This window comes from Ovis aries, chromosome 17 (genome assembly GCF_016772045.2).
Source record: "Ovis aries strain OAR_USU_Benz2616 breed Rambouillet chromosome 17, ARS-UI_Ramb_v3.0, whole genome shotgun sequence".
In the NCBI taxonomy this organism is placed as follows: Eukaryota; Metazoa; Chordata; class Mammalia; order Artiodactyla; family Bovidae; genus Ovis; species Ovis aries.
This window is the reverse complement of record NC_056070.1, coordinates 46,798,438-46,822,239: the sequence shown is the minus strand read 5'-3', so window position 1 is coordinate 46,822,239 and position 23,802 is coordinate 46,798,438. Positions and strand designations below refer to the sequence as shown.

The 23,802-nt window shown below is 40.9% G+C and overlaps 1 protein-coding gene across 4 annotated transcripts in view; it reads left to right on the top strand.

The window, feature by feature from the left end:
- Nucleotides 1-5,909: 5,909 nt before the first annotated feature.
- Nucleotides 5,910-23,802, top strand: part of PIWIL1 (piwi like RNA-mediated gene silencing 1) — a 38,343-nt gene continuing 20,450 nt past the window's right edge. For 2 of the 4 annotated variants that reach the window (XM_060400746.1, XM_027980234.3), the window contains exons 1-9: nucleotides 6,123-6,243; nucleotides 8,082-8,169; nucleotides 8,513-8,624; nucleotides 17,734-17,859; nucleotides 18,366-18,580; nucleotides 18,954-19,075; nucleotides 20,133-20,213; nucleotides 21,424-21,621; nucleotides 22,117-22,228. In XM_060400746.1, coding sequence (XP_060256729.1) covers nucleotides 8,092-8,169; nucleotides 8,513-8,624; nucleotides 17,734-17,859; nucleotides 18,366-18,580; nucleotides 18,954-19,075; nucleotides 20,133-20,213; nucleotides 21,424-21,621; nucleotides 22,117-22,228 — 1,044 coding nt within the window. In that variant the 5' untranslated portion in view covers nucleotides 6,123-6,243; nucleotides 8,082-8,091. Of the gene's footprint in view, nucleotides 6,244-8,081; nucleotides 8,170-8,512; nucleotides 8,625-17,733; nucleotides 17,860-18,365; nucleotides 18,581-18,953; nucleotides 19,076-20,132; nucleotides 20,214-21,423; nucleotides 21,622-22,116; nucleotides 22,229-23,802 lie in introns of all 4 variants that reach the window. The other 2 variants (XM_042234504.2, XM_060400745.1) reach the window with 2 other exon arrangements.

The following is a 23,802-nucleotide window of genomic DNA, read 5'->3' as shown; positions in this document are numbered from 1 at the left end:
CCTTCTGAGGATGGGACATGTAAACAAGACCTGGATGGGAGAAGAAACTTGGAGGCAGGTGCCCTCATAGAGTGAAGATCCAGGTTAGAGCCTCAAGCAGGACTGAGCTTGGCATGTGTGTGACCCCAAAGACCAGTGTGGCAGGGGTGCCGTTGACTGCAGAGGTGGATGGAGGGCATGTTGCAACTAAGACCCAACATGGATAAATAAATATTTTTCAGAGTTATGCTTAAATAAACTCAATCTTCACCCATCGCCCTTCCCTTTCAACAAACATTCGCAAGTATTCAGAGTGTGTGTGTGTGTGTGTGTGTGTGTGTGTGTGTGTGTGTGTGTGTATCTTGGGACACACATCCACTTTTCCATTCTGCACCTCTGATTAGATCAGTATTTAAGGAGATGGGGAGAAGCTGGATAGCTCTGTAGGAAAACAGAAGTAGAAAACCAAGGTAAATATGAAGCATGAGATAACTGATTTAGGAAATTACAATTAAGGAATACATGGTAACTTACTCTGCATTTTTTTTTTCTTTTTCAAAGGCTTCATCCATTGCTTTACCTACGAAACCTGGATTAAGATTTTAAAGAGGTTTTATAATCTTGGAATGAAAGGAACTAGATCAAAATGTGCTCTGATTATTCGGTTTCCAGCTTTAAATTTTTCAGAAGCTGATGGGTTACAGAGTATGATCAAAACTCGTCCATGAGGGATTCTGAACTCTCGATGATTGGGCAACTTTCCTCTCCAGCCAGCAGCTCCTACCACCACCTACTAAGACCATGTTACCTAAACTAGTTTTAGGTTAGTTTTGTACCTAAACTAACTTGAGATTTTTTTTTCTTCATTGTGTTTCCTTCCACTGGAAAGCTCTTCAGAGCAACTGTCATGAACTCAATGGCTATGGGCTGAACAGAAATCCACAAAGGTTCCTGTTTCTTTGTAAAAACATTAGACCCATCCTTTGGTGGATGAAAGGATTAAAAAAAAAAAAAAGGTCTGTCTGTACCACAGAATACTATTCAGCCATTAAAAGGAAGTAAGCTCTGACACGTGTTACAATGTACATGGATGAACCTTGAAAACAGCTGCTGAGTGAAAGAAGCCAGACACAAAGGACCACGTATGATTCCATTTATATGGAATGAACTAAACTAGATAAATAGATTGAAACAGAAAGTAGATTTGTGCTGGTCAGGAGTTCGGAAGATGGAGGGGAGGAATGGGGAGTCATTGCTTAATAGGAACGGGACTTAATTTTGGGGTGATGAAAATGTTCCAGAACTAGATAGAGGGGGCGGTTTCCCAGCACTGTGAATGTACAAAATGCCAGTCAATTCTTTGTTGTGAAATGGTTAACTTTATGTTATGTGTATTTCCTTTCAGTGAAACAAAACAAGCAACCACAGTGAATCTGGCACCTCATTCCGCTTGGTAAGGACAGCCTGGGACCCAGAAGTCACTGACCTTTTCAGGTATGGTGTTTACGCTCCTGTTTGCCGAAGCATCGGCTTCTCTTCCTATTTGGTGATCGGCCCACTTCTGCAGTCTAGCTGGCCTGGGCTTAGTATCAACAATAAGAGGACAGAGTATATTGTATTCATAGCAGCTAGCAGGGTGCATTGAGCAGTGAGGACGTTTGGTTTTTATTGTCGCTCAACGTCTAGAGCCTGGTCTGTCCCTTCAGTGTTATCACCTGTCCCTCCTCTACGTGTCCTATCACTCCTGCTGGCCCAACTGCAATTCCCTGCCCGGGCCCTGTCCATATTTTGCCCATGGTTCCCTGCAAACTCCGTTCAAGGCTTTAACAGCATAATTTCCCTAAGGCATCTCCCAAACCACCCTCCCTCCAACATTCAGATCACTTTCCCCACCCTATTCACTTTCAGTGTTGGTTTGCCCCTCCTTGACCCAGTTCCTGGAATGAGAATGTACATCCACGTGGTTTCCAGTCTCCAGAGTCAGGCACATATATCATCGCTCCCCAAAACTGATGCCACTGGGGCCCTGATCCTGTGGTCAACACAGGAATTTAAAACAATGTTTCCCTGACCTCTCTCTCTTAGTAGCTTTTCTTTCCAAATTGTAGGTAAGATTTGTGAGATGTGATGTTTGAGACATCGGAAGAAAGACAGGTTTTGCCCCCATCCCACTGTATCACAGCTTTTTTAGAAACCAATTACATTGCACATGCCAAGATGCTTGGTGATATTTCAGGCAAACACTGTATCTTCAGAAGTTCCAAGGAGGGACTTCCCTGGTGGCACAGTGGTTAAAAAAACACCCACCTTCCAATTCAGGGAAAGTGAGTTCAATCCCTGGTCAGGGAACTAAGATTCCACATGCTGTGGAGCAACTAAGCACATGAGCTGCAACTACTGAAGCGGGCACCCTCTTGATTCCATGCGACACAACCAGAGAGTCCCTGCACCACAACAAAGATCCCATGTGCTGCAACTATGACCCAATGCGGCCAAATAAATATAAATAAATAAGAATAGTTTAAAAACTATTTAAAAAAAAGTTCCAAGGCATACCAGGTATATAGAGACTTATACCCTCTAATGTTAGTTAGTGATATTTTTCTACCCTACCTTGAGTTGATGCTCTAAAGATAGATTTCTTGTTCTATTGCTCCATCTGCTGGCAAAATTTCACAGAACAGCTTTCTACTAACATTTTAAGTCTTTCCTAGGAAAGGAGAAGGGCACGACAAAGGATGAGATGGTTGGATGGCATCACCGACTCAATGGACGTGGGTTTGGGTGGACTCCGGGAGTCGGTGATGGACACGGAGGCCTGGTGTGCTGCTGTTTATGGGGTTTCAAAGAGTCGGACATGGCTGAGCGACTGAACTGACCTGAGTAAAGTTCAAATTCATACTGTATTCCAAATTGAGCCATAAAAAAATAAAAGCGAAAACCTTTAAAGGCTATTTTCCCCCAAACTACTTCTCACTTCAAGTGCCTTTCTCATGAATTATTTAACTATGGGAGATGTCAAGATCATAGATCTTTTTTCAAATTTTTCAAACTCCTCTGAGCATAAGAATCACCTGGTGTCACTTGTTGAAAGAAAATTCCTTGCTTCCAGCCCAGGAAGCAAGATTCCTGGGCTCTTGACTCTACAGAGTCAAGATTACCTGGGAATGTGTGTTTTCTGAACCACCACCACTGCCCCCCAGTGATTTTTTACAATTAAGCTACCATGAGAAACATTGAAATCTAGCCTGTTCCTTTCAGTGCACAGATGAAGCTGTGGGGTTGTGGACTTGGGGAGGTAGCCTGGGGAGACTGCAGCCTTCTCCAACCCCCATCCTGACTCTGACCGAAGTATACACTCTTAAGAAGGAATAAGAAAATGTTTATTGTATAAAAGTCCCATTAAAGCCAGTCCCTAGAAGCACTCCCCTTTGTTTTTGTTCAATTAAGTCATGTCCAACTCTTTGCGACCCCATGGACTGCAACATGCCAGGCTTCCCTGTCCTTCACTGTCTCCCAGAGTTTGCTCAAACTCGTATCCATTGAGTCAGTGATGCCATCCGACCATCTAATCCTCTGTTGCCTCCTTCTCCTCCTGCCCTCAATCTTTCTAGGGTCTTTTCCAGTGAGTCGGCTCTTCAAATCAGGTGGTCAAAATATTGGAGCTTCAGCATAAGTCCTTCCACTGAATATTCAGGGTTGATTTCCTTAAAGATGGACTGGTTTGATCTTGCTGTCCAAGGGACTCTCACAAGTTCCGCTACACCCCACTATAAGGAAGTTACTGAATTGTTACTGGACTTAACTGGTCCCATGGTCACCATCCGTCTCACTTTCCAGCCTGACAAATAATTCCACTCTATTTTACAACATGTAGTTTTAACTGTTTTAGTTTTGTCCAGTGAGGAAATGAATTTCTATTGAGCACACGGAGCTCACTGTCTCTGCTATCAATGCAGACATTGGACCAGTTATATGAACATGTTCTGCCATTTGTCAGACCTGTAAATTAGTGGGTCCCACCTATGAACGTACAGATCCAGAAGCTCTAGTGGTGGGAGCAGTGCGATCTGTGGTTTTAACCAGCCCTCCAGGTGACCCTGATGCAGAACAAGTTTGAGAACCACTCTCCTCCATGGGAACACGCATGCACTCAGCACCCAAGCTGTTGATCTGGAATGTTATATGTGTAGGCACACAGCCAGCCACCTGGCGTTCCAGCTCGAGAATGCAGTTTTATCTCTTTGGAGGCAAAATTCAAATCTCATTTGTTTATTTGATAAATGAAATCGCTTATTTTAAGAGACCAACCCAAGAGTAAATTTCTTCTCTTTTTTTGACAGCAGGGCGCTCAAAACACACCTGGTTACAATTTCAGTTTCTCAGTGGCATGTTGAGTGCACAGCCCGGCTTCACGAGCAGGAATAAATCAAGACCACTGCAATCTTTGCTAACTGCTCATCACAGGTGTTCTAGGTACAACTCAGGCAAGGTGTGGGCGGGGTCTGGGCGGGGCTTGTCTGGCCCAGCCTCCTTCTGCACCCTGCCGAAACTGCCATTCCCTGGCAGCCAATCAGTACCTAGCACGGGCCGCTGCCCGCCATGCCGTTAGCTCGGTTGCCACGTGCAGAGCAATTTACTTCTTGAAGTCAGTGTCCATCCGCCCTGAAAAAAGAGGACCCTTCCCATTTCCATTGGCCCCCAGGCCTTTCAATCGCCCAGAGTGGACATCGAGGTAAGAGCAAACCCAGCAGCTCTGCGGGGTCGAGAGGCACAGGGGTCCGTCTGGGCCGGCATCGTGGCTCAAAGTCCCAAGTCCCGGCGCGGAGGAATCTGATGTGAGAAAACCGTTGGCTGCGCCGCGGTAACTGTTAGTGAGGCCCAGGCGTCCGCTAGCTTGGGGAGGTTGCGAGTGCGTAGCTGCAGACCAGCACCGCACGGTTTTTAGCCTCGGGCTCCAGCCTGCGTGCCTGTGGCAAGGCACCCTCCACCGCGGTCCTTTAGCCTGTGCTGAGTCCTGTATTGAGGTGTCCTCTGCCGTCAGTGGGCGGGGGTGGGGGCGGGGAAGAGAGCGGGATCGGGAGAAGGACTGGGTACCGCGGCGGGCAGCCTTGGGGCACGGGAGGATCGGCTGCATGTTTGGGGTGGACACTAGTGTCTTTGCCCCTGGGGTGGGTATCCACTTGACCTGGATGTCCTTTGTAGCTGGTGGGTGCCTTTGAGCACCAGCTCGGTTTCTCACCTCCAGGTGATGGGAGTGGCTTGTGGTCCAGCCTGGGGGATGTTGAAGTGGGGAGGACACAGCTGAGTCCAGCTCATATGCAGTGGACCCGGGTATGGGATCGACCCGCGCTGTCTGGCTTTGACGCTGTGGGTAGCGGGCTCCAGGGCCCTCAGGCTCAGCTATCATCAGAACCACCTGCAGTGAACAGGGTTTCTTGTCTGGGCACTGGGAGTGGGACCCCCATTCCAATCTGCATTTCAATCGGGTGCTAGGTGTTGCCAGTCCAGGAGCACGCTCTGAGAACTACTGCAGTAATTTTTTTTTTTTTAATCCCTTATTGGGGGTGGCAGTTCAGCTTATTACTAGGTTTTTACGACATATGCACATAGACACTGCTGGGTTGCCATGCTTTGGGCTTAGGTGCAAAGGACTAGACTGATTAGCAGCCGTGTCTAGAGGAGCTCTTGAAATGTGTGTGTGACAGGGAGGAGGAACTGCTTACCCATGAGATGTGGTAGTCGCTGTAATACACATGCAAACAACTTGGTACAGGAAGGTGGAAGAGATGGCCTTTGGGCTGATCCTTAAAGGATAAGCTGAATTCTTCCATTTCAGAGAGGAGAGTAAGGTGCTTTAGCAAAGGATGTGTGTGCCCTGGGACAGAGTGCATCAAGGAATTTATCATAGCTGGTGCGTGGAGGAAAGTAGTGTTTGCTGGAGTCTAAAGCAGAGATCTCCAGATTTGATTCAGTTGACCATCAGTAAGAGACTTGGGCATATATGCCTGTGTGCTCCATGCATGAGTTATGTATGTATGCGTGCATGCTTAGCTGCTCAATCATGTCAGACTCTGTGACCCCATGGACTGTAGCCCACCAGGTTCTTCTGCCAGGATTATCCCAGCTAGAATACTGAAGTGGGTTGCCATTTCGTCCTCTAGGGGATTTTCCTGACCCAGGGATCAAACCCACATCTCCTGGGGCTCCTGCATTGGCAGGCGAATTCTTCACTGCTGAGCCACCTGGGAAGGCCCAAGTTATGTATGTATAACAATTGTCATAATATACATAACGTAAATTCAGAATACTTTATAATGGCATTGAAATTAGTTCTAATATGCTGGTTTCTCAGCAGATTATATTGTGTAACCTGCTTTGGACATTGCTGATTAGATCATTAAAGTTTTTACAGGCACGTGAGCTAATGTATTTTTAGTCCTTTAGTGTTTGATAAAGAGGTCTTTAAAAGTGTAGTGTCATTAGATTTGTCTTCCTAGGAAGATTTCCATGGAACAAAAATGTTTAGAAGCTGAGAAAACTCAGAAAAGGCTTATCCTGACTTAAAGCAGAATGATTTAATTGTAAATAGTGTCATAATCTGCCCCTCTTTAGAACCTTAGGTAGTCTCTGTGAATTGAATGTCAAATCCAAGCTCATTACCCTTCAGTCACAATGGGCATCTTTTAGTCCTGCAGACGAGCCAAGCTCTCAACACATAGTCACGAGCTATTCACTCTTGTCTAAAGAGTGGTCCCACTGCTGCTGCTAAGTCACTTCAGTCGTATCTGACTTTGTGCGACCCCATCCCTGGGATTCTCCAGGCAAGAACACTGGAGTGGGTTGCCATTTCCTTCTCCAATGCATGAAAGTGAAAAGTGAAAGTGAAGTCGCTCAGTCGTGTCTGACCCTCAGCGACCCCATGGACTGCAGCCTTCCAGGCTCCTCTGTCCATGGGATCTTCCAGGCAAGAGTACTGGAGTGGGATGCCATTGCTTTCTCCGAGTGGTCCCACCTAACCTTCCAATTCCGAGTCCTCCTGCATCTCAGTTTAAATGTTAGCTTTGTTGCAGACAGACCTCTTCAGTATGTAAATTAGTTCCTGCTTTCCTCTTTGTAAGAACATTCTTCTTTGTTCCTCGTTAAACTTCAATATTTGTAGTTGTGATTTTTTTTTCTGCCGTTTCCACAAGGGCTCACATGTGTTGAATGCTCATGGTATGCCAGGCACTTTGTGCTCTATGCGTGTTCGCATTGAGTTGTTCTCAGTTGACCTGTGTGGTATAGGTTGTTATTGCTATTTTACAAATAAAGACACGAGTCACAGGTTATGTGATTTGCTTCACAGATTATGTGAAGAAGAGCCAGTCTGGCTCTGATAATAACCTAATGATACTGCTTTCTACGCTATAGTTGGGAGTGACTTGGTGGAGAATCTTTTATACATGTTAATATATTTGATGCCTGACAGATCCTGGCTTATGTTAGGTACTCATTTACAGGGTGCTGTTGAAAAAATGTGGGGGAATTGTTGATCTTGTGTGGTAGGAGCAGTAAAGGAGTAGTTTGGAGATGAATGACTCTGTTTCCTTAGAGACAGAGTGGATGCCACTCATCAAGAATGAAATTATGGGACATAAATGATGTGGTTAAAAAAAAAAAGATTAAGCTACATGCAATTGTGGAATGATCCAGGAAGACACAGTAGTGTATGTATGTATAATAATTACTTAAAGGGCCTGGCATAAAGCTTACCATAAGAGTCCTCTTTCATAGATTGCATATCTAGATGTGAAAGAACTATTCACCAATATCTTAAGACTTTTTATAATTAATTCAATTGAAAGATGACATATTACATGAAAATAAGTCTTCTACTTCAGTGCTGTCACCTAGCACAGGAGCACTTAAGTTTTGCTGAAGGTGGGGATATTGTCTTAAGAGGCAATATTGGATAGTGCCTCAAGAGGCTAGGAAACTCTGTGATTACCCAGGAGCTTATTTTAGAATCTTAACCAAATCAGTTTAAAGATAGCGTTGTAGAAACACTCAAATATAATTGCAAACACTGAATATTGTCTTCATGATTATTTCCTCTTAAGAAAAAGGAAAATGACTGGGAGAGCCAGAGCAAGAGCAAGAGGAAGGGCTCGTGGTCAGGAGATGGTGCAGCATGTGGGCGCCTCTGCGGTGAGTGTGCCACTCTTTTCTAACTGCAGGGAGAGTCCTTGAGAAACAAACTGGCTAAGCCTTCAACAGCTTAGGCTGTCAAATTAAATTTAAAATCTGTGTCCTGTGAAGGAGGTAGGAACTGAACAAGGAAAATCGTGTTCTATGTCCTGAGGGGTATTGGAAGCTGGTTCTTGACTTCACTTGGTAACCCTTCTTGAAGAAATTTCTTCATGATATTTGATTACTAATTTAGATCAGTTTTGGTTGAATGCCTAAGATTTGTTTGACTAGTTATTTCCTCTGATGTCTGTGACCTCTTGACACAAAAAGAATGCTGTTCTTTATTTGCATGTAACTGCAGAGTCAGCAGCCTGGTTACATTCAGCCTCGACCTCAGCAGCCACCAGCAGAGGGGGAATTAGTTGGCCGTGGACGACAGAGAGGAACAGTAGGAGCAACAGCGAAGTCACAAGGTGAGGGGAGAGGGAAAGGGCTTCTCTGTGTGTGTCTGTGCGCTTGTAGCAATAGATGGGGAGCAGTTACCAAAATTCTGTTTAAAGAAAAAGGAGTCCCAGCATCTCCCTGAGGCTGTGCAGCCTGCCATTGATTGCAGTGCCTCAGGATTTTCTTGGCAACAAAAAAGAGCAAACACGAGAGCCCCACATGAGCTTTTATAAAGCAGGTAAATTCTAAACTGATTATAAATGTGCTTATTATGCATTAATCAATTTAGAACATTCTCTTGGCTTCTTTAGTGGTTTTATCAAAGCTGTTTGTAACTTTGACTTAATAAAATATATTTTCACGTGTGTGGTATTGGTTCCTCCTGTTTCTCAGATGGAGAAACTGAGGTCAAAGTTGTGGCAGCCAGTAGAGGTAGAACGCCGGTTCTGATTCCAAAAATTGTGCTTTTTCCCTGCATTGTTGCAAAAGCTAATTTTTTTGGATGCTTGGTATAAGATTTTAATAGTTACTAAGTTTGGTTTTAGAATTGGAAAATAAACTCATATATATACGTAGAGAATTAATGTGTTAACAGTGGCTTTTAAAACACTGGGATTGGCATGGGAAATGGGCAATAAAAGTGTTGATGCAAATGGAAAACTTGAGAACAAAGTTGGTTTCTTGCTTTATGCCTTGCAACACAATATGACCAAATATTTAGTCATCACAGAAGAAGCCCATGAAATTTAGAAAACATGGATAAATCTAAGATGAACTTGAAGTGGTATGAATTGAACTGTGACAGATACTATCAGTGTCAAGAGACAACTTGGAAACTTACTGAAATTAGAGAACAGCTCATCTTTCTGATACACAGAGCAGTCTTATGAATCTGTGATGGGAAAGTGGACAAAGGAAAGCGCAAATCATTGAAAAGTGCAAAGGGCAGTGAAAATGCTAAGCCTTACCATTAAGTTTAAATTGAACTGGAGCATTTTTTAATCTGGTTATTCTCCATTTTATTTTTTGCCAGTTGTGGCAATTTTAAAACGGGAACTTGTGCTCCATGTAGGATTGTACTAAATTTTGGATGGCGTTTGTAATGTGCGGCAGCATTACGCTTTTAGTAGCAGTTATGTTCGTGGTAATTTATCCAGACACTGAATAAGTACATAATTGTGTAAGACTGTTAACTACATTCAAGACCTCAACACTGGAAAAACCTATTCAGTAAGGGTAAAACCCTCTGTACTTTAATAACAATGGAGTGCCGATTAGCCATTTTGAAGAATGTAAAAACTTGACTGAAATGAAAACAAGTTGTAAAACAGCTTTGTATTTTTAGTAAGTATGTGTTATTGTTGGTCAGTTGCTAAGTTGTGTCTGACTCTTTTTGACCCCATGGACTATAGCCCGCAGGCTCTTTGGTCAACAGGATTTTTCAGGCAAGAATACTGGAGTGGGTTGCTGTTTCAGGGACTGAACCTGCTTTTCCTGCGTTTCCTGCATTGCAGGCAGAGTCTGAGCCACTGGGGATGCCCCATTGGGCTACATGATGTTTTAATTTTTAAGGTCCTTGATTACAGTTCATTCATGGGAATCTCCGACTCAGTGGACATGGGTTTGGGCGAACTCTGGGAGTTGGTAATGGACAGGGAGGCCTGACGTGCTGCGGTTCATGGGGTTGCAGAGTCGGACATGACTGAGCGGCTGAACTGAACTGATTGAATCACTTTCCTCAGTCTTTTTTTAAAAAAATTACCTATTTAATCCAAAAAGTGAACAGGGAGATATAATCTGTTCTATTAGAATAAATATGTCACATTAAATTATAAATGTTTCTGATAATAGAAACATAAGGTTGCATGAGTTTCAAATATATAAGCCAAGTAAGAATTTGGTATCCAGCATTATAGCAGGATGTATCTCCTCCAACTAAATACCTGTAATGTGCTATATTTTTAAAATACCTTTTGAAATTATCTGATCTGGCAAGATAGTTGGAAAATCTTCAGAGGCCAAAAATGACAAGACTAAATCCAGAGTGGGAATCAAGTGCTGAAACCAGTGACTCCAAAAAACACCTCCAGGTCACCTGCTATTTTCCCTAAACATTCTCTGTATTGATCTTCACTAATACATTTTTTTTTAACAATGACTCATGAATTTAAATTTAATTCTATGAAACTCAGTTCCCTACCTATATAAAGGTATATGCTTTTAAAGATAAGGGCCATTGTGAGGACTCAGTGATAGTCAGGGTAATGCAAAGCCCTGTTTTACCATCTTTCCCAGCACTTGCAAGTATTACATCTGAGAAGTGCTTCTCACAGTAAGCATTCAAGTATCCACTGTGTTTTAGAAATTAAAATGACAGCCTTAACAGATTTATCACTAACAAGACATTAAGACCTTGAGTTTTCACTCTGTAAAGTGGGATATGGTGACATGAGAGGACTCTTAAATAGCATGTCCTGATTTGTGTTTTTAATAAATCATTCTGGCAGCTGCATGGAAGGGGAGCAAAGTTTCCAGTTGTATCCCTTTTTTAAAAAGTTATTTATTTAATTAGAGGCTAATTACAATATTTTGGTTTTTACCATACATTGACATGAATCAAGCTCTATACAGTCAGCAAAAACAAGATCGGGAGCTAACTATGGCTCAGATCATGAGCTCCTTAATTGCCAAGTTCAGACTTAAATTGAAGAAAGTAGGGAAAACCACTAGACCATTCAGGTATGACCTAAATCAAATTCCTTATGATTATACAGTAGAAGTGAGAAATAGATTTAAGGGACTAGATCTGATAGATAGAGTGCCTGATGAACTATGGATGGAGGTTCGTGACATTGTACAAGAGACAGGAATCAAGACCATCCCCGTGTAAAAGAAATGCGAAAAAGCAAAATAGCTGTCTGGAGAGGCCTTACAAATAGCTGTGAAAAGAAGAGAAGTGAAAAGCAAAGGAGAAAAGGAAAGATATAAGCATCTGAATGCAGAGTTCCAAAGAATAGCAAGAAGAGATAAGAAAGCCTTCCTCAGTGATCAGTGCAAAGAAATAGAGGAAAACAACAGAATGGGGAAGACTAAAGATCTCTTCCAAGAAAATCAGAGATACCAAGGGAACATTTCATGCAAAGATGGGCTCGATAAAGGACAGAAATGGTATGGACCTAACAGAAGCAGAAGATATTAAGAAGAGGTGGCAAGAATACACAGAAGAACTGTACGAAAAAGATCTTCAGGACCAAGATAATCATGATGGTATAATCCCTCACCTAGAGCCAGACATCCTGGAATGTGAAGTCAAGTGGGCCTTAGAAAGCATCACTACGAACAGAGCTAGTGGAGGTGATGGAATTCTAGTTGAGCTATTTCAAATCCTGAAAGATGATGCTGTGAAAGTGCTGCACTCAATATGCCAACAAATTTGGAAAACTCAGCAGTGGCCACAGAACTGGAAAAGGTCAGTTTTCATTCCAGTCCCAAAGAAAGGCAATGCCAAAGAATGCTCAAACTACAGCACAATTGCACTCATCTCACACGCTAGTAAAGTGATGCTCAAAATTCTCCAAGCCAGGCTTCAGCAATAAATGAACCGTGAACTTCCAGATGTTCAAGCTGGATTTAGAAAAGGCAGAGGAACCAGAGATCAAATTGCCAACATCCACTGGATCATCGAAAAAGCAAGAGAGTTCCAGAAAAACATCTATTTCTGCTTTATTGACTATGCCAAAGCTTTTGACTGTGTGGATCACAGTAAACTGTGGAAAATTCTGAAAGAGATGGGAATACCAGACCACCTGACCTGCCTCTTGAGAAACCTATATGTAGGTCAGCAAGCACCAGTTAGAACTGGACATGGAACAACCGACTTGTTCCAAATAGGAAAAGGAGTACATCAAGGCTGTATATTGTCACCCTGCTTATTTAACTTCTATGCAGAGTACATCATGAGAAACGCTGGGCTGGAAGAAGCACAAGCTAGAATCAAGATTACAGGAAGAAATATCAATAACCTCATATATGCAGATGACACTACCCTTATGGCAGAAAGTGAAGAGGAACTAAAAAGCCCCTTGATGAAAGTGAAAGAGGAGAGTGAAAAAGTTGGCTTAAAGCTCAACATTCAGAAAACGAAGATCATGGCATCTGGTCCCAACACTTCATGGGAAATAGATGGGAAACAGTGGAAACAGTGTCAGACTTTATTTTTGGGGGAGCTCCAAAATCACTGCAGATGGTGACTGCAGCCATGAAATTAAAAGACGCTTACTCCTTGGAAGGAAAGTTATGACCAACCTAGATAGCATATTCAAAAGCAGAGACATTACTTTGCCAACAAAGGTCTGTCTAGTCAAGGCTGTGGTTTTTCCAGTGGTCATGTATGGATGTGAGAGTTGGACTGTGAAGAAGGCTGAGCACCGAAAAATTGATGTGTTTGAACTGTGGTGTTGGAGAAGACTTTTGAGAGTCCCTTGGACTGTAAGGAGATTCAACCAGTCCGTTCTGAAGGAGATCAGCCCTGGGATTTCTTTTGGAAGGAATGATGCTAAAGCTGAAACTCCAATACTTTGGCCACCTGATGTGAAGAGTTGACTCATTGGAAAAGACTGATGCTGGGAGGGATTGTGAGCAGGAGGAAAAGGGGCTGACAGAGGATGAGATGGCTGGATGGCATCACTGACTCGATGGACGTGAGTTTGAGTGAACTCTGGGAGTTGGTGATGGACAGGGAGGCCTGGTGTGCTGCGATTCATGGGGTCACAGCGTCAGACACAGCTGAGCAACTGAACTGAACTGACATGAATCAGCCACGGGTGCACATGTGCCCCTCATCCAAAACCCCTTCCCACATCCTTCCACATCCCATCCCTCTGGGTTGTCGTGGTGCCCCAACTTTGAGTGCCCTGTTTCATGCATTGAAGTTGGACTTGTCATCTTTTTCACATATGGTAATATACATGTTTCAATGCTGTTTTCTCAAATCATCCCACCCTCACCTTCTCCCACAGAGTCCAAAAATCTGTTCTTTACATCTGTCTCTTTCGCTATCTTGCATATAGGGTTGTTGTTACCATCTTTCTAAATTCCATATATATGTGTTTACATACTCTATTGGTGTTTTTCTTTCTGACTTACTTCACTGTGTAATAGGTTCCAGTTTCATCCACCTCATTAGAACTTACTCAGATATATTCTTTTTTTTTTATAGCTGAGTAATATTCCATTGTGTATGTGTACCACAACTTTCTTATCTATTTGTCTACTGATGGACATCTAGGTTGCTTCCATGTCCCAGCTATTATAAACGGTGCTGTGATGAACATTGGGGTACACATGTCTCTTTCAATTCTGGTTTCCTCGGTGTGTATGCCCAGCAGTGGGATTGCTGGGTCCTATGGCAGTTCTTTTTCCAGTTTTTTAAGGAATCTCCACACTGTTCTCCATAGTGGCTGTACTAGTTTGCATTCCCACCAACAGTGTAAGAGGGTTTCCTTTTCTTCACACTCTCCAGCATTTATTGTTTGTAGACTTTTTGAAGGTAGCCATTCTGACTGGGGTGTGATGAAACCTATTTCTCTGATAATGAGTGATGTTGAGCATCTCTTCCTGTGTTTGTTAGCCATCTGTCTTCTTTGGAGAAATGTCTGTTTAGTTCTTTGGCCCATTTTATGATTGGGTCATTTGTTTTTCTGGTATTGAGCTGCATAAACTGCTTGTATATTTTTGAGATTCTTTGTCAGTTTCGTTTCCTATTTTTCCATTCTGAAGGCTGCCTTTTCACCTTGCTTATAGTTTCCTTCATTGTGAAAAAGCTTTTAATTTAATTCATTCCCATTTGTTTATTTTGCTTTTATTTCCATTACTCTGGGAGGAGGGCCATAGAGGATCTTGTTGTGATTTATGTCAGAGAGTGTTCTGCTTCTGTTTTCCTCTAGTTTTATAGTTTCTGGTCTTATATTTAGATCTTTAATCCATTTTGAGTTTATTTTTGTCTGTGATGTTAGAAAATGTTCCAATTTCATTCTTTTACAGGTGGTTGACCAGTTTTCCCAGCACCAGTTGTTAGAGAGATTGTCTTTTTTCCAATTGTTAAAAAGATTGTCTTTTTTCCATTGTATATTTTTGCCTCCTTTGTCAAAGATAAGGCGTCCATAGGTGTGTGGATTCATCTCTGGACTTTCTGTTTTGTTCCATTGATCTGTATTTCTGTTTTTGTGCCAGTACCACTGATGGCTGTAGCTTTGTAGTGCAGTCCAGTCAGGCAGGTTGATTGCTCCAGTTCCATTCTTCTTTCTGCAGTTGTATCCCCATTTAAAACAGCTTTTAGATTGACAGTTAATCACCATTTGACTAAAGTGTTAGTCGTAGCAGTACTGTATGTGGAGAGGGGAGCAGACTTCATTATGGTTTATTTTCAGAAACTTGCAGTTAGGTTTTCATATCCATAGCTACTATTTTTTCAAGGGAAACTCAAATTTTTCAGGGAAGAATTCAAATTAAGCATTTATGACCAGTTGTTGCTATCAGTTTAAATTCAGTATACCTGACCTTTGTTAGTGTGGACACCTTAAGCTGAAAGTCTTTAGTATAAAAAGTTCACCAGGGGTTTATTCAGTGGCTGAGTCATGTCTGACTCTTTTGCAACCCCAGAAACTGTAGCCTGCCACGTTCCTCTGTCCATATAATTTCCCAGGCAAGAATACTGGAGTAGGTTGCCATTTCCTTCTCCAGGGGATCTTCCTGGTCTGTCTTCTGCGTTGGCAGGTGGATTCTTTACCACTAAACCACCAGGGAAGCCCCCAGATACTGAAATATTTTTAAATGTAGAGACACAGAGAGAACAAACAAATAGACACTAAGGGGGGTATAGGGGGCTGGGGCTGGGGGTGGGATAAACGGTGAGATTGAGATTGACATATGCACACTGCTATGTATAACATAGACAATGAGAAATGAGAACCTACTGTATAGCACTGGGAACTCAGTGCTCTGTGGTGACAAAGAGGGGATACGTGTATATGTATAGCTGATTCACTTTTCTGTACAGCAGAAACTAACACAGCATTGTAAAGCAACTAAATTCCAATTAAAACAAAAACTAAGATAAAAAGACTTAAAAATAGAGCCCCTGAAAATCTTGAGGCACAAGAACCAGCATATTTAGCAGTACTTGTAAAGTGCTTTATAAATGAAGTTCTTACTTAAAACTTACCACACTCCAGTAAAAATCTATTCTAATCAGTTTTTCAGGTGTAGAAATTGAAGCTCATATTAAAAATAACTTGTTTACAAGATATATCAGGAACCGATATATTTTGTTTAAGCTACATTACTTCTCTTTGAGAAGCTGGCAATTCTAAGCTAATTTTAGCATTTGTGATTAGAAGAGGACTGGTCTCCCTTATCTTTCTGTTCTCCCAAGTCCATGACTTCTGTCACTAAGACTTAAGTTTTGCTCAGAATGTCTGCTTGGGCTCCCTCTTGCCATCACATCCAGATTCCAGGCAAGACTGGCAGCTAGGGGCATGGAGAATATAAAAGCCCTTAAGAATATTAATGCCCTTAAGGTGCTTTCTCAAAAATTTCATCCAATAATTTCTGCAAAAGTCTCTTAGGCCATCCTTACGTGCAAGGAAGGTAGAAATTTTAGTCTATTAGGTATGTGTGTGCACTCAGTCACTCAGTTGTGTCCGACTTTTCTTGAGCACGTGTACTGTAGCCTACCAGGCTCCTCTGTCACAGAATTTCCCAAGCAAGAATACTGGAGAGGTTGCCATTTCCTGCTTCAGGGGATCTTTGCAACTTAGCACTCAAACCCTTGCCTCCTGCATTGTCAGGCAGATTCTTTACCATTATGCCACCTGGGAATCCCCTATTAGGTGTGTTACTTCCTAAATAAACTTTTAAAATAAGAATGAAATATTGTTTATTGTGTAGTCAGTAGTCTCTGCTACACAAGGTAACATGCATGTTAACTGCAAGCTAGAGTTTAACACTTGTCTGTATAGCTTGTATTTGTTCTTTGGTTCACATCATACTAGTTACATGAAGTGTTCAGTTCAGTCGCTCAGTCGTGTCTGACTCTTTGCGATCCCATGAACCGCAGCATGCCAGGCCTCCTTGTCTATCACCAACTCCCCGAGTCCACCCGAACCCATGTCCATTGAGTCGGTGATGCCATCCAACCACCTCATCCTCTGTCGTCTCCTTCCCTGCCCTCAATCTTTCCCAGCATCAGGGTCTTTTCAAGTGAGTCATCTCTTCGCATCAGGTGGCCAAAGTATTGGAGTTCAGCTTCAACATCAGTCTTTCCAGTGAACACCCAGAACTGATTTCATTTAGGATGGACTGGTTGGATCTCCTTGCAGTCCAAGGAACTCTCATGAGTCTTCTCCAATGCCACCATTCAAAAGCATCAATTCTTCAGCACTCAGCCTTCTTGACAGTCCAACTCTCATATCCATACATGACCACTGGAAAAATTTTATACAAATTAAAAGACTTAATAATTTGGATATTTTAACCACAGTTTTTGCAAGTAACTATGTACTGATAGTTAACCTACCCCAGTAGATGTGTATCATGGTCACAGGATATGCACATGCTCATCCCATCCATTCTGCTGGTTTTTAAGGGAATTGGTGAGGAAATTACATTTTAAACTTCAACATTTTCTAATTCAGGTAGCACATTTAAATTTTATAAACTGGCAATTCTTACAGCTATAATTACATCATAAAAGTTGTGAAAATACTGATATTAAGGCCCTTAGGTGGTATTATACCTAGACAGAAAAATAATTACCCAATCAGCAAATGTATTTTTCTAAGTTCTTGAATCAGTCCAGTCATCTTGATCTTGTAAAGGTATATATGTCCTGTGAGGGAGCTGAGTTTGCCTAGGGTGGTGACAAGAAGGGCTTCATGGAAGAAGTTCTAGCTGAGACGTTACTTCTTTCTTTGGTTGGCAGATACCTAAAACATCCTAGCAGGATTGTTACACACTATGTGTAGCACCACAGGAGCCTTTGGATTTCATGCCGTAGTGTACTTTGGGAATTGCATTGTCCTGTTGCGTATTACTTAGATGTATTTTTTCTTTGTTATTCTTTTTTTTTTTTTTTAAAAGAACTCCAGATATCTGCTGGATTCCAGGAGTTATCATTAGCAGAGAGAGGAGGTCGTCGTAGAGACTTTCATGATCTTGGTGTGAATACAAGACAGAACCTAGATCATGTGAAAGAATCAAAAACAGGTAGGTTAATCATTAAGAATAAGTTTCATGAGATTACTTTTCAAGTACACAGGACAGTAAATTGAAGCACTTTCACTTAGGTATTTATTTGTATGATGAATTGCTCGGGTGAAAGAGTATGTTTGTTCAAAGACTGCATGGATACTTTTTCCATTTTCTTCTCCTTTTTGGTTTTGAAATAGCTCATAGATGTTTTCAGCTGCACTGAAATATTTTGATACATATTGCATAGATCACTTTTCTCTTTTAAAGCTTTTTGCTATAAAGATTTCATTGGTTCAGTTGTAAATTACTTTAGTCTAGGGATAATTGTTTTCTGAATGGATGCTTCCAGTAATTTATGTAAATAGAATAGTAGTCCCCAAAGTCAGATGTCTGAGAACTTGTGTTGTCTGTTGCTCTTAGGCCTTTGCTTACAGAACTGCATCTGCCTTGGCATGACAGTGAAGATTTCAAGGAAGCATACACTTGATATATCATTAATTGAATGTGACTTACTTTTACAGGTTCTTCAGGTATTATCGTAAGGCTAAGCACTAACCATTTCCGATTGACATCCCGTCCCCAGTGGGCCTTATATCAGTATCACATTGACTATAATCCATTGATGGAAGCCAGAAGACTCCGCTCAGCTCTTCTTTTTCAACATGAGGATTTAATTGGAAGGTGTCATGCTTTTGATGGAACGATATTATTTTTACCTAAAAGACTACAGCACAAGGTTATTTCAGTTGTTGGAATGGGAAGAGGGAAATGGGGCTTTCCACCTCAAAGCCAAACTGAAACATTCTAGGGTGTCTTCAGAGAAACCCGAGTCTGTTAGGATCCTGTCTGTTAGGATTTATAATGCCCCCAAAGGGTGTTTTGGCATAATTGTATCATTCTCAGATCTACCTGAGTGACTTAATCATTACAATCAAGTAATAATAAAGCACTTAAAATCATTTTCCCATACCCATTCTTTTTTTTTTTTTTTAACTTTTCTAAATTTTCATGAGCTTGATCTTGATGGCTCAGATTGTTGCCTTATTCAATAGGCTTATGTATTGGGCTTATTTTAACAAAAGTTTGGTTTTCCACCACTCTGGCTTCAGGTTACTGAAGTTTTTAGTCAGACTAGAAATGGAGAGCATGTGAGGATAACAATCACCCTGACAAATGAACTCCCACCTACGTCACCAACTTGTTTGCAGTTCTATAATATTATTTTCAGGAGGTATGTTAGTGTTTTTCTTTTAACATTTTAATAAGAAATTTTAAACATAATCTAAAGTTGAACGGCATGTATAGTAAGTACTTGTATACTTAGTACCTAGATTTGACAGTGATTGGTTAAGATCACTGGGTTACTCTTGAGTTTTAATCATTTTTAGGTGTGATATACGGATATAAATCTCATTTATTTGCTTTAAGCAAGTATCATGGCTTTCACTTCCTTATTTGTGTTGAGATTAGATCTTTTAAATCCTATTTGAGCTCTTATTAAGAACACACAGTCTCTCAGAGGTCTGTCACTAACCTTATATTCCTTCTTTCCCACAGTGGGTACCAGTTCAGAAAACAGGGCAGGATTTAGGCCTATTCAGATTTATTTCTTCCATCATAGGACTTATACTGCATGCTCTATAATTTGCTTTCAGTGTGGATGCTCTTTTTTTCTAAATCCAAAATTAGGACACATGTTTTATGAAGACTGCCCTCTATCCCCCTGCTGAGTGGGAAGCAATCTGGATGAGACTGAAATTGGTATGAGAATAGTGAGACATAATACTGGGGTTTGTAATTTACTCTTTTAAGGTGGTCATAAGATATCTGCTACTGATTAATCTTGATAGATATTTACTTGAATTAATGCCATAGGAGATTTACTTTTTTGTAAATGATGGATTGGCAAACTTTTCTTTTTTTTTTTTTTTTGCAAAGGGCCAGATGTATCTCAACCATTCTACTTTGCTGTTGAAGCAGAAAAGCAGTCATTGAGCATGTATGATCATGGCTGTGTTCCAATGATGGACACTTTACTGATGGACACTGAAACTTGAATTTCATATAATTCATACATCTTTATGTATATTATAGTTTTGATTTTTTTCTAGACCTTTAAAAGCTGTTTAAAAAAAATAGCTCTTAAGCCACACAAAAACCAGCAGGTAGGCTGGATTTGGCCCACCTACAAGCCATAGTTTGCCAACCTCTGCTGTAAGCAATATGCCATTCTAATTGTAGTATGGGATACTTATCAGTAGTCATTATTCTGACTTTTCAAATTCTAGGCTTTTGAAGATCATGAATTTGCAACAAATTGGACGGAATTACTATAACCCAAGTGACCCAATTGATATTCCAAATCATAGGTTTGTATAAATTGGGAAGTTTCTATTTCTTATGTTTAATCACAGACTTTGAAAGTGATGCTCTATTTTGAAATGATCAGATTTACTATGGCTGTTAAATGGTACCCATCACATTAAATGAACATTTAACTTGGTTTGAACAATAAAGGAGACATCCCAGAATACCTGGATCTTTAAAGATCATGTGATATTTACTAGTCACAGGGAAAAAGCATAGCGTTTTCCAGCACAAAGTTTATAGTTGCTCTTTAGTTGCTCAGTCATGTCCGACTCTTTGCAACCCCATAGACTGCAGCACGCGAGGCTTCCTTGTCCATCACCAGCTCCTGGAGCTTGCTCAAACTCATGTCCATTGAGTCGGTAATGCCATCCAACCATCTCATCCTCTGTTGTCCCCTTCTCCTCCTGCCTTCAATTTTCCCAGCATCATGGTCTTTTCCAGTGACTCAGCTCTTCACATCAGGTGGCCAAAGTATTGGAGCTTCAGTTTCAGCATCAGTCCTTACAGTGAATATTCTGGACCGATTTCCTTTAGCGTTGGCTGGTTTGATCTCCTTGCAGTCCAAGGGACTCTCAAAAGTCTTCTCCAACACCACCGTTCAAAAGCATGAGTTCTTCAGCACTCAGCTTTCTTTATGGTCCATCTCTTACATCCATACGTGCTTACACATCCATGTGAATGTGAAGTTGCTCAGTCGTGTCCGATTCTTTGAGACCCCATGGACTGTAGCCTACCAGGCTCCTCAGTCCATGGGATTTTCCAGGCAAGAATACTGGAGTGGGATGCCACTTCCACATCCATACATACACATATTTGCTCATCATCTAAACACATCATAAAAACTCATCACCTAATTATGATTGCTTCAAAAGTTACTGCAGTGTATCAGGATATACACTCATGGTTTAGGTTTATTTATAATAATTGTAGATATTTTCAATTAGACTTTTCAAGTTTTAGATGACTATAACAATTAGTAAAGTTAGTGTATTAATTTAAAATGGAAATTATAATGTTATTATAAAATAACATTCATTGTTGGAGATCTTAAAAAGATCAGTATTTATCTGAAAAAGATAAAAATAAGTAAATTTACTAAAAGACTTATCCTTTTGACCTAGCTAATAAAGGTGAAAAACAACTTGTTACATACAAAGCACATTGGGATATTCATAGGAGTTACTTCATGGCTTTCATTCCGTTTGACAGATTGGTGATTTGGCCTGGCTTCACTACTTCTATTCTTCAGTATGAAAATAACATCATGCTCTGCACTGATGTCAGTCATAAAGTTCTTCGAAGTGAAACTGTTTTAGATTTCATGTTCAACTTGTTTCATCAAACCGAAGAACACAAATTTCAAGAACAGGTGTCTAAGGAACTGATTGGTTTAATTGTTCTCACCAAGTAAGACTTTTAAGAATGCAAACTAATTTTACAAGTCTTAAGATGTTTCGGCTTTCAAGCCCTAAAATGTTAGTTGGAAAGTAGGGTTTAAGATTGAGAGGGGAGAGTAGCACAGAAATGGGAGGGAAACTTACAACCTCTCTCAAGAGTTAAAAGTTTGGGGGGAATATACTTATCTGAAAAGGAGAAATACCCAATTATTTCTATCCTTTTTAGTTATAATTTTATTTTCTAATATTAATTTGGTTACATCCACATCCATCTAGCATCAGTTCAGTTGCTCAGTCATGTCCAACTCAGTAACCCCATAGACTGTAGCACACCAGGCTTCACAGCTGTTAAGAAATTTGTTTCCTGTTCTTTCTATACTATCGCACATTACCAAATGATTTGAAATTTTATTTTCTATAAAGTGTGTGTTGTCTAGTTTTTTCTTTTTTCTTTAACATTTCTATGTGTTTTAATCAAATATTGACAAATCTCAACTGGTCATAGGTATAACAACAAAACATACAGAGTAGATGATATTGACTGGGACCAGAATCCAAAGAGTACCTTTAAAAAAGCAGATGGCTCTGAAGTCAGTTTCTTAGAGTACTACAGGAAGGTAAGACATTAATATTGATTTTTATCTTTTTGATGTGAATTGCTTAGACCTTAGGAGAAATCTGAAATACCTTCAGTAGTATTTTCTAATAGCTAATGAATTTTCTAATACATATGAAACAAGTGGCTCTTAAAGCTGTATATAAATATGTTTATCAAGCCAGTCACAGCATAGTTAGCTCATAAGCAAGTGAGATGTGCTCTTTCCTGGTTCTTTTTCTGAAGTGGATTCAGGATTACATTTGAACTTAACCATGTAGAGGACAAATAGATAATAGATGATAAAAAATACAAGTTAACAGCTTTCCATACTGTCTTTCTGTAACTAGCACTTCTTCAAAAACTTCATCTGGCAATGGCAGCTCAAGATCTTTGAACCCTTAGCATCAGTTGTGATAAATCTGCAAATGGGTTAACTCTTAATCTTTGTCTAACATGTTGACAGAATTCAGACAAACTTGTTTCATGGAGATTAGATAGTAAGTTCAGTGGTTGATCTTCTAGCACCAGTTTGTAAAAGATGATTTTGGCACAGTGATCACTAAATTGAAAAAGACACCAGAGGCAAGTAATATTAAGTTTGTACAAAAGTAATTTGTGGCTTTGGACCATGAATTTTAAGTCATCATCAGTTCAGTTCAGTTGATCAGTCATGTCTGACTCTGCGATCCCGTGGACTGCAACACGCCAGGCTTTCCTTTCCGTCACCAACTCCTGGAGCTTCCTCAAACTCGTGTCCATCAAGTCGGTGATGCCATTCAACCATGTCATCCTCTGTTGTCCCCTCCCCCTCCTGCCTTCAGTCTTTCCCAGCACCAGGGTCTTTTCCAGTGAGTCAGTTCTGTGCATCAGGTGGCCAAAGTACTAGAACTTCAGCATCAGTCCTTCCAATGAATGTTCAGGACTGATTTCCTTTAGGATTGACTGGTTTGATCTCCTTGCTGTTCAAGTCTTCTCCAACAGCACAGTTCAAAAGCATTAATTCTTTAGCACTCAGCTTTATTTATGGTCCATCTCTCACATCCATACATGACTATTGGAAAAACCATAGCTTTTACTGAACAGACCTTTGTCAGTAATGTCTCTGCTTTTTAATATTCTGTCTAAGTTTGTCATAGCTTTTCTTCCAAGGAGCAAGCGATGGCTGCAGTCACCATCTGCAGTGATTTTGGAGCCCAAGAAAATAAAAGTCTGCTACTGTTTCCATTGTTTCCCCATCTCTTTGCCATGAAGTTATGGGACTGGGTGCCATGATCTTCATTTTCTGAATGCTGAGTTTTAAGCCAACTTTTTCACTCTCCTCTTTCACTTTCATCAAGAGGCTCTTTAGTTTGTCTTTGCTTTCTGCCATAAGGGTGGTGTCATCTGCATATCTGAGCTTATTGGTATTTCTCCTGGCAATCTTGATTCCAGTTTATGCTTCATCTAGCCCAGCATTTCACATGATGTACTCTGCATATGCATGGTGACAATATACAGCCTTGACATACTCCTTTCCCGATTTGGAACCAGTCCGTTGTTCCATGTCCAGTTCTAACCGTTGCTTCTTGACCTGCATATGGATTTCTCAGGAGG